Source organism: Onychostruthus taczanowskii, unplaced genomic scaffold (assembly GCF_017590055.1).
Source record: "Onychostruthus taczanowskii isolate IOZ18803 unplaced genomic scaffold, ASM1759005v1 scaffold3, whole genome shotgun sequence".
Classification (NCBI taxonomy): domain Eukaryota; kingdom Metazoa; phylum Chordata; class Aves; order Passeriformes; family Passeridae; genus Onychostruthus; species Onychostruthus taczanowskii.
The window spans coordinates 19,944,255-19,955,118 of NW_024500349.1; the positions used below are offsets into that span (position 1 = coordinate 19,944,255).

Sequence of the window (10,864 nt, forward strand, 5' to 3'; positions counted from 1 at the left end):
TTGTTCTCAAAAGTACTGAATGTCAAATGCAGTGGATTTTGTTAGTGAGGTTTATGACTTGATATTCTACAGTACTGCTTCTTAACTCCTGTCATCCAAACTTCACCTGCGTGGTAGAGGAACAGACAAAGAGTATTTGAATAATCACTGTTTCAGTGCCATCTTGCTGATCAGTTTATTCACTTTCCATAGAAAGTTAGAATTTTGGCTCCTTTTGGCTTTTGCATAATAAAACTTAGTAATTATGTATGAACTAAATGTTCGTTAAAAACAATGATGGAGCTTGCCTAACTAATTACTTTTTCCTCCAATTTGCTTTAATTTGACATACTCATCCAGGATTGTTAGACTGCAGCAGTTAAATTTCTCACTGCAGATACAAACCAGATGAGAGGTGGGAGGGACTTGGGGTGATTCTGTGCTAGATGCATCAGTCCTGGGTAATGTTATTTATTTCTGCAAGTACCATAACTGGGGAGGCTGTAAGGGTAGGCTCAGGCTGGTCTCTGCTGCTGCTGGGACCAGTCTGCTGTGGTTACACAAACGGGTAAGACTTTTCAGCATCTGTGCAGTTGTGCATACATAGAATAAGTTTTAAACACAACCTACATATGCATTTAATTGCTTGTGTATTGGGTATTGAGGATAAACATCAGAGTGCATGTGTGACTTCATCCCTTTATTTTGCAGTTTTGAAGTGATAAAAGTTATCCATGGCAAGTTATTGGATATGGTGGGAAAAGTCCAGTAAGTAGTGACACTTTCATCTCATTTCATTGCAGGCATGTTGCTAGTGCTTTGTTCAGTATACTGTAACTGTTCTGAAGTTCTGAACTTTCTTTCACAGAATACCCATTATGCTGGTTGGAAATAAAAAAGACCTGCATATGGAACGGTATGTGAACTCCAGAATGTGAGAAATGCAAGGCAGCAGCCTGCATTCCTGTGGCTGCAGCGTGCTGGGTTTGTTCTTGGCTTTCCAGAGCTAAAATCAAATTGTTGGTTAAAATAAGTTCCTGGCAAAGGACTTGTGTCCAGAATGTGAACTGCGAACCATGAACTTCTGTTGTAATGTTGATTTTTGCTGTGAGGTTCCAGGGACAGTCATTTAAAATCACACTGGGTTTTTTTCAAAGTAACAGAAGTGTATTTGTCACAGCAGCAATACCAGATAATGTTACAGACTATGAAAACAAAGCAATACTTTGGAACAACTGCTCTTCTGGCTCACAGAGCAGTTTTACCTGGCCCAGAAGTGCATTTGACAGCAGCCAAAAGCAAATGCTTTGGATCAGACTTCACAAGGCATTCCTATTACAATGCACTTAAGTGCTTTGGTACTCATGAGGTATTTCTTGACAGATCAGATTCCAATTCTTCTGCAAGTTATAAGAAACATATTTTTCTTTCTCTGATCAGGGTGATCAGCTATGAAGAAGGGAAAGCTTTAGCAGAATCCTGGAACGCAGCTTTCTTGGAATCTTCTGCTAAAGAAAATCAGGTAATGGATTTAAGAGTCACTTTATTCAAATAGCAATGTAATGGATGACTCAGAGTTTGACTCAATAAAGGAAGCTAAAATATTTGCATGCACTGTACAGATATTTTGTGTAGATGGAAGCAGAATGGCTGTCTGCACTCAGGTTTATGTACACAAGTTTTTCCCTGCAACTGTCAATGGGAGGAGGAAGTGAAGAACTGAAAGTTCAGCTTCACTGAACATATCAGAACACTTAGTGACAAATTAAACTCACATCCATGGGGTTGGGTGGAACAGGGTCTATTACCTTAAACAGGAATCACTGCTGCCAGAGCAGTGAGTTGGTTTCAGAGGATGAACCTCATGTTTTAAGGTGCTGGGCAGGCTCAGTCTCTCTAATGGGGCAATAATAATTTTGTCTGATGTTTATGGTCAACAATTCTGCAAGTTACTTGAGTAAAGTTGGATTTTTTCCCTGAAAGAAAAACTTGGATTATATTTTGCCACCAGATATGGAACACTTGGAGTTAGTTTATCAGGATTTCTGTTTCTGGCTAAAACTTGGATTAACCTTGTCAGAACTGGCATGATGGAAGCATGAAATTTCTCCATATCTTCTATGTATACTGGAAAGCTTCAAATGCATACCAAAGGAAATTAAACTGATAGTGTAAAGAACAAACCTGTTTAAAATGTCTGTTCTTGTTTTCCACCCCTTTATTTTAAATAACTTCTGGATTAGGCAAAGCTGTTGCCTGTGCTCTTTTTCATTTGGCACATGTTCACAATGTGCAACACCACAGCAATTCATATCCAGCAGAAGAATATCTTACTGATAACTTTTCTGGAGTTTTTATTGTTCTTGAAGCAAGAAGAAAAAAGTCATGTTTATTTATGTAAAGAAGCTACAAGCTTTGTAGGATGCTTGGTATGTCCTGTGTGTTAACTTGCTGTACTGACAAAGTCCCCTGTACTGCCATGTATTTGTGCTCCTTTATTAAGTTAAGCTGCCAGCTGGAGTTTATATCTCAAATGTGGTACCCTTCAGGGAAATCAGAATGGCAATTGTACGTCAGATTTTCAAAATCCTGTACAAATCCTACCAGAAGAATTCAGAAGTCCTGTGCATTCTGGCTGTCAAAGGTCTTCCTTTCTTCAGGACCCTTCAGAATAGTGATCACTGGTCGCTGTAAATTCCATCCCTCTGGGTTTAGCAGCAGGTTGTTAGAGGCAGGTGCCTGAACACAATTCCTGCTTCATGCCTGCTGTATAATACACTTGGTAAATTTGTCCATCTTCAGAAGTCTGGCAGATCAGATGTCACTTCAGAGATGGGTGCCTGCAGCATGTGACCGTCCTGTAGGCTCTCTGGCTTGTTTCCTTTGGAGGCTTGGCATGTGTGGAATAAAGTGTGAAAGAGCCTAACACTGGCACTGCTGCCTCAGTCTTCTCACACATCCCCAGCTCTGAAGAGGTGGAAGATTGAGTTTTGAGAGACAAGTGTGGAGTCTGGAGCTGTGGGGTGCTGGGGGAAGAGGAGACACCAGACATTGTAACATCCCTTCCTGTGAGTTGGACCAGGAGCACTTCTGAACTCGTTTGGGTTTTCTCCTCCAAATCCTAATCTGACAGGATCAAAAGAGCTGATACATAGACTTCTGTCAGAACAGGGCATCTTCTCTTCCTCTGAAGCTGTGTCTGGTTGGGGGGGGGAAAGGGGTTTGTTTTGAATTTGGTAACAAGCTGTGTTGTCATTTTCCTGGTACTGACTGTTCACCTTACGTAAGCCAACATTACTGGAAAAAGAAGTCTGTTGGCACTTTCTGCATTGAGGTTCATCCAAATAATCACCTGTACTGGCTTGGTGCTGCAAATGTAACTTGACTATCCAGATTGATTCCAAAATCCTTCCAAAAGTGCTTCAGCTTCTGTTTGCTTAACGGAAAGCTGGTTTATGCTTAAGGCATGAGCTAAACTGGATCAAGGATTTGGAACTTGAGCAGAGAGTTCAAAGCTTCTTGACTGAGGGTATATCTCTTCATTCTCTCTGAAACCAAGCCCATCTGTATGTGGAGGATTTGGAGCAGAAATGTGACATTTCTGGTATGCTGGTCTGAGATGGGTGGTGTACATTATGTTCTTCATAGTGGTGAGGAGAGGGGGGTCCCTGATAGCAAAGGCTCTTTCCCCCCTTTCCTATCTTCCTCTTCTATTTTTGCCTCCCCAGTCCCCCAAAAAATCCTTTTTGGAGCATCTGTGAAAGTCCAAGGAGCATAACCCAATTATACTGGGCAATTAAAATAGTTCTATAGATTAACTTAAACTATGCCTATTCTGCCAAGAGTTATCAAAAGAACATGTCCCAGAAGTGGCATGACTTGGAGTAGATGGAAAGTGAGAGAGGCAAAGATTAAAGCTGCAGTGATGATAAATGATGGTGGCTGGCAGGAGTTCTCAAGGTCAGATAGACTTGAGTATGTGCCAGCTCCTCCAGAGCTGGGTGACCTGGTAGGGCTTTGGGAGGAGCCTGCATATCACCAGCACATCAGTCATCAAGGGAAATCCCTGGGCTTTGGGAAGGCAGTCCTGCCACTTAATGGAAAAGACCTCTCTGAGATGATTGCTGGGCTGTTTCTGTCATGTTTTCTCAAGCTGCTTAATTATTACCAGATATGTTGAACTGCTTTGGCTAACTTCAGGAATTTCAAGTTCTTTCTTGTGGAATTCCTTATGCAGCGTCACCTGGACGGTGGTAGAGTGCTTCATCTTAATCCCAGTGCAATAAAGTCACTCTTGAAAATACAGCCAGAATCCAAAGTGGTCTTAAACCCAGGTGAAACTAGAAGCCAACTTCTACTGGAAGAATTTAGGAAGTAACAAGCAACTAAAAGCAAAATGCATTAGATAAATTGCAAAAGGAGCAAGGAAGTAGCAAAAAAATTTGCTTCTTACCAAAATGGAGCTCTCTTAAAAAGCAGTTGCTTGGTTGTGCTTCTTTTTTCATGAGCAGCTTCATCTTGGAGCTCAGAAGATGCTCTGCTTTGTAAATGCTTCAGAGTAGTTTGGAATTCGGGGATAGGGATCTGACATGTTTGGACTGGCAAAGGATGGGGGGAAACAACCCTCTTTTACCTGGCTGTTACTCAGATTCCTGTGCCCAGTTCTGTGCTAGGATAAACCAGTAGCATGAGCAGCTGAGGGTTTCCTCTTTGGAATAACAAAACAGTTGCCAAAGGGTGACTCCAGCACTGTGGGCTGGATTTGGGTGGTTGCACCTTCCTGCTGCCTCCTGGCAGCACATTCCCAGCTCCCTGCCCGTGCAGGGAATCTGCCTCCTGAGCTGCCTGTCCTGCTCACACCAAGGGCACATCTGCAGCAGCAGCTGAGCCTCTGGTGTCCCCTGCTCACTGCTGGGCTCTGTGGGCAGCAGGTGTTGCCCAGGCTGGCATCTCTTTGCTTTGCTCGGGGAGAAAGGTAGAGGGAAAAGCCAGATGGCTTCCCGTGGGCTAGGTGTGACCCACATTCCATAATTGCACCATATGGAGGCAGATGCTTATAAAGTCTGGCTGCATCCTTTATTCCTTGTCACAAAACATCTTCCTGTGTTGTGTAAAGGCTCAGTCTAAAACTCCTCAGCACGTTTGAGCTGAATTACAAACTCCAAGGCGTTCGCTGTAGGACAGTAATTAAACCTTCCCAGTGAACACAGGGTTTGTTAATTCATTTCACAGAAAATACGTGAACTCCTACATCTCAGTGCTTCAAACAGCACATCTTTGACAGGCAATGTGCAGCTTTTTGGTTGACAGAGTAAGTTGTGGAGGCTTTTTAATGTGTTCTGTGAAACGTGGGCAAAAAGACTTTGTGTATTAAAATGAAACCATTGAAAATTTCGACTCTAAGGAAACGGTGGTGCAGCATGTTTGTAAATCAGTGTATCACCAGGTTTTGATTAAGGGAAGCTCTTCATTAGTGGAAGCAGTTTGATAGCAACTGCAGTCCTGGCCATGGTTCTCCTAAAGTCTTAATTTGCCAAGGAAATGTGTTGTATCATTACTGAACTAAATTAGCCTCTTCTGTCAGGTTCTGTTGGGATTCCAGCAAACTCCATTATATGGAAGAATACCCTATTTTCCAGCTGGTGAAGTACTTTAAATAGTTCCAGAGATCGTACTGTGCACAAACAGTATAAATGTAGGAAACTTTAAGTCTAATCTTGTTAAGATTGCTGTGGGGCTTCAGTCAATGAGATTAATTTGGAAGTGATCCAGTTAAGAATTACATCTTGTGGAGGTGGAAAAACATCTGTTAAATCAGAATACGTAGCCATAAATCACAGGGTGCTCTTCAGCCTACTGATTAAAACCAACAAAACCCCCTTTCCATCCTCTTTCTAGCATGACTGCTTTTATATAATGAATATATTTTCCTGTGCTGGGAATTCCTGGAGTGGATGGCCAGAGGTTGGATCAAATGTCCAACCATTTCAGGAGACCATTTCCAAGCTGAAGATTCACACACTGAAGCTCTAGTCATGCAGCTCAGGCTATTTAAAATGTAACCCCTTCTCTCTCAGGAGGACTTTATTAAAGGATGTTGCTTAATATTAGTGACAATTCAGCTTGTGCTTTCTGCTAGTGTCACTGTGTCTGATATGGATCTTACTCCTAGGGACAGTGAGGAAATCAGGAGTAGTAAAGTCACCCCTCATACTGGGCTGTGCAAAGTCAGTGTTGAGAGCTGAAAAATCTGCTGCCTTCTGAAATTATTCATTATTTTAAAGATTACTGAGAGCAAACTAATTGGATTATTCTCCAAAGCAGCACAGCATCCAAACCTTCCGTGCAGTCAGCCACTCAGGACAGGCTCACCATGCAAAGTAAGGTGATTACAGTTATTAGCTCTGGTGTGAATCTGGCTCAGTTTGTGCCTGCCCTCCCTGCTGAGGATTGCTGTGGATGGGGGTTTGCACTTCGAAACAAAAATTACTGTGTTTGCCCTCCTCACTTTCGGAATAAGCATTGGATGTGTGTTTAGCTGCTGATGTAGTTGCTAAAACTGCTAATGTTTTTTTAGTTATTCTTTCAGTAAGTGGGCAGCCCCACCTTCCCTCTAAATGTGTGCTCTCTCTTTGCAGACTGCCGTTGATGTTTTTAAGAGGATAATTTTGGAGGCAGAAAAAATCGATGGGGCAGCTTCACAAGGGAAGTCTTCATGCTCAGTAATGTAATTCCACTGCAGAACCTGAAAACACTGGGAATACATTCTACCTGAAGAAGCAAAACTGCCCATTATCTTTAAGGATAAACTATGCTTCTTTTTTTTTTTTTTTTTCCTTTTTTTTTGGTTTGGAGCCTTTCCCTTCAGATTATGTTAAACTCTGACTCCTGTGCAAATGGCTTCACTTCCATTTTTCAAATTTTAAGCAATCATATTTTCAATTTATATATTGTATTTCTTAATATTATGACCAAGAATTTTACTGGCATTAATTTTTCAGTGTAGTTTGTTGGTTAGAATAATCATCAAAATGATGCATATTGTTACACTACTATTAACTAGGCTTGGATATCAGTGTTTCTTTGTGTTAAATGTATACTTGTAAATAAAATAGCTGCAAACCTTAAATGTTCTGTTTATAATTTTTCGTTGATTACTCCATATCAACTTTTATTTTTTTTTTTTTTGTGAAAAATGTTCACCTGCTGACCTTAAGAGGAGGCGTGAGATCCCTGGAGCCAATGGATTGTTTGACTATTGCTCGGGAAGTTGTTTGCGAGTGATCCCAAACGTTTTTGCTACTGGAACTCCAGGCTGGCCAAGCAGCTCTGCTTTGCTTTGTGCAAAGCAGAGGGAAGGAGAGACAAGTGCCAGCTTTATTTGGAAGTCCTGGGTTTCAGTGAGAGCCTGCTCTGTGTTTTTCCTCTGTAACGGCTGAGTAAAGGGTGCGCAGAGCCGCCCCGAGTTCCCGCGCTACGGACTGTTCACGCAGACTTGTGACTGGCAGTGCTGGCAGGATGGAGTGGATTTATCCAGGTCACAAGCGTAGACTTGTTAAGAGAACAAAAATGTCATTTAAAATAAATTGCACGTCCTGAACAAATCGGTGTGGGCTGTTTGTCGTGAATTCCTGTGCTCCTGTTGAGAGGTGAGCGGCCTCCTGCTGCCTGGCCGTGCACAGTCAGGGTTCCTGCACAGCTTTCCCTGACCATCGCCAGGCTTTTCCATGGCTTTTGGACTGGAGGCTTAGCAAGCTGTAATCTCCCAAGTCTGGAAACAAACCACTTACAACTACGTATTTAAAAAATTTGCAGTTGACCTACTTTGTGTTGAAAAGCAGAACAAAACCCAAAACAAGGCTGATTTGGGGAACAGTTAATTAAATTAAGTGTTTCGCCTGCATTTTTGTGTTCATTTGAAAACTTAATTTCTGACAGGAATACATAGGAAGGGAAAGCTGGAGTGTATTTCCAACCAGAATTAACTTTTACCTTACAGTCTGTGCTAAAAGATACAAATGAAGCATTTTGTTCCTTTATTTTCTTTGTGCAGTTGTTCCCTCCTATGATATAAAAAATTGTCTAAATCTCTCAACAGTGTACATTGGGAAGCTTGGTATTTTCTTTGGTCAGCATGAGAGTACCTGGTAAAAGAAAAAAAGCCTTTTTTCTCCACTTAGGTATTTCCCAATGTTTCTGAAAACCCATTTTCCATGAATTCACACACCCTTGTGCCAAGCACAGGTTGAGTAGCTGGATGATTGCTATGCTTGATGGATTGCTGGAGTTCAGCAGAGAGTTTGTTCAGGGAAACGAGTCCATGCTTTGATTTTGGACCCAGACTGAGCTGGGGCTGTTTCTGCCCAAGAACCTGCAGCATTGCAGCGAGGGCTGCTTGGCTGGCAGTGGCATGGCTGAGGATGCAGAGCATGGCCTGAGGAGCAGAGCACAGGGTGGTGAAGGTCTGTGTTCCTTCAGTGCCCCATCCCCAGCACTGATGAGCTGCTGCATGACCCGAGGCTGTGGTGTTGTGTCATGGGCACAGTGTCGTGTTCTGCGTCACAGGGTGGAAATTCTGGAGTAACACAAACCTCAGTGACCACATCTGCTCCATTTTTTTGTCAAACTGGCTGCAGGTGTAATGGCATCAGTCTAACCCCCATAATAGCTGCTGCACTGCTTCTTGAGGCGTGCCAGCTGCTAAGAGTTTTAAAGGAGATGCATGAGGGCATGTGCAATTTAACATCTGGGATAACTGAGGTGCTGCCTTGCAGTGGTGAGGCTTTCCAGAAGGGCTTGCTTAAGGGCAAGTGCAGATTCTCTGAACGATTTGTGGTGGGAGTTTCTGAGACTTGAAAGGGACATTTCACAAGGCCATGTATTGATGGACAAGGGGCAATGGCTTCAAACAGCAAGAGAGTAGGTTTTGAATAATTAATAGGAAGAAATTCTTAAGGGCAGTGATACACTGGAACAGGCTGCCCAGAGTTTGTGGATGCTCCACAAAACCAGGTTGGATGGGGCTCTGAGCAACCTGGTCTAGCAGAAGGTGAACCTGCCCGTGGCAGGAAGGTTGGAACTGGATGGGCTTTTGGGTCCCTTCCAGCCCAAACAATTCATGCACTCAGCACTGAGATCTGTAGTGCTCTTGCATTTTCCATAATAGCTGAAAAATTGAGCTCATCCACATATGTTACTCCCTTCTTCCTCTTTCTGCTTCATCCAGTAAAAAATTGAAATTATTCCACTTGTCCAAGCCTTTGTTAATAAGATCTGAAGACCAGCCATGTGCAATAGTCTTGCAGTTCTGCTGAAATGTGTACTCAAGCTTGATCAGTGAATTCCTCCTCATCCGTGGCTGTACACAGATTTCACTTGGCTTCTCAGGGTGGCACCTTCAGCAGCTGGAGTCTAACAGGCTGGGGCAGCCTTGTGCTTCCTTGTCCTGAGTGGCACAGGTTGGGTTCTTCACCCTGAGAGCCCCGAAGGTGAGGATGGGCAATTGTGGAAGTCCTGTTATGTACAGAAACAAAATACTGCTTTGTAGCAAACTGCTGCTTTCCTGGAGTTGATGAATTTATACAGCCTTGTTAAAGTTCTCTGGTCCAGGCTAGAAAAATAATTATGTAGACTTAATAACCTTAAGTCACCTTAACTACTCTTAAGTCATGTTAAGTTATCACTGACTTGTGTGGATTTATAACGGCCTGGTTTGGAAGTGACTCCTGCCTTGCTTGTGCCCCTGTCCAGCTCCTCCTTTGCTGTGTGAATAATCCTGAGAGCCAGGGCTGGAGCTGCCCATCTCCCAGCCTGCCATGCCTGGAAATGCTCAGGATGAGTAAGGCAGTGGGGCAGGTGAGCTCAGCTGGGGGAGGATGGACTGCAGGTGCTAAATGGAAATTTTAAATTATTCTTCCTGTTTCCATGACTAAACGAAGTTTGTCCCTGCCTGGTTAACTCAATGACAGGGAGTTTGGGGAGTCAGCTCTGGGTCTGTGGGGCCTTCTTTGTTGTGCTTCTTCCCAGCTTCTGTAGAGGGTTGGTGAGTCCATGCTGGAGAAGAAAAAAGCTGGAAAAGTGTTTTCATTGCTGCTGTGTGTCTGCAGTAGCTGTGCTGTCATATCTGGATGAGGTGCAGATGTCCCAGGTGCTGTGTGAGCACGGTGCAGGTGGTGATGATGTGATGTGCCCAGGCTTGCTGGGCTTACCCTGCTAATTAACACAGCTGAGCCTCTCCAGAAGGAGAAATCAACAGCTTCTAATTAGCCCTTATGTAATCAGGACTGCTCATCTTCAGAGCATTTTGCTAATACTGGCTAATCTTCACAACTTCATCTCATAAGGTCAATATTGCTCCCCTTTGACAACTGAGGAGGGGGAGTGAAAACCTTTGCACAGATCCCTTCAGCTATTGTGAGTATGCAGAAATGTGGCTAAACTGGTGTGGGTGATGGGTGTCCTTAGCATCCAACTTTTCCTTGGATATCCTGTTTCCCTATTTTTTGAAATACAGTGAAAAATGAAAGGATTTCTCCCCCTAGGCTTTCTGATGCTTTCCAAAATGAAGTCCAGGTCCCATCTCAGTCAGTTGCTGAGGTGTGTGATGAACCCTGGACAGAATACTACTGAAAACAAGACTGTAATTGGCTAAACCTGACCAGCAGGTCCCCTCTCCAAGGTGAGGAGCTGCTTTTCCTAGTAGGAATCTGGCCAGATCCATCATTTTGTGACAGGATTTGCTGAGTGTGAGGAGGCTTTTTGGAGTCCTTACCCCGCATGAGGTGTTGCTGCCATGGGATGGGTGGTGGATCAGGGTGTGAGATGGCCACCCTTGGTAGAGATATTCCAGAGATTTTTATGTTGTAGTGCATCCATGCTGAAGGCA

General features: G+C 43.3%; 1 protein-coding gene across 3 annotated transcripts in view; it reads left to right on the plus strand.

The window, feature by feature from the left end:
• The window catches only part of RHEB (Ras homolog, mTORC1 binding), a 38,810-nt gene extending 31,227 nt beyond the window's left edge, over positions 1-7,583 (plus strand). Inside the window, exons 5-9 of one of the 3 annotated variants that reach the window (XM_041408492.1) lie at positions 691-747; positions 848-895; positions 1,420-1,501; positions 6,304-6,359; positions 7,197-7,583. In XM_041408492.1, the coding sequence (XP_041264426.1) occupies positions 691-747; positions 848-895; positions 1,420-1,501; positions 6,304-6,359; positions 7,197-7,263 (310 nt within the window). In that variant the 3' untranslated portion in view covers positions 7,264-7,583. Of the gene's footprint in view, positions 1-690; positions 748-847; positions 896-1,419; positions 1,502-6,303; positions 6,360-6,617; positions 6,826-7,196 lie in introns of those variants that run through there. The other 2 variants (XM_041408495.1, XM_041408493.1) reach the window with 2 other exon arrangements.
• Positions 7,584-10,864: the final 3,281 nt, after the last annotated feature.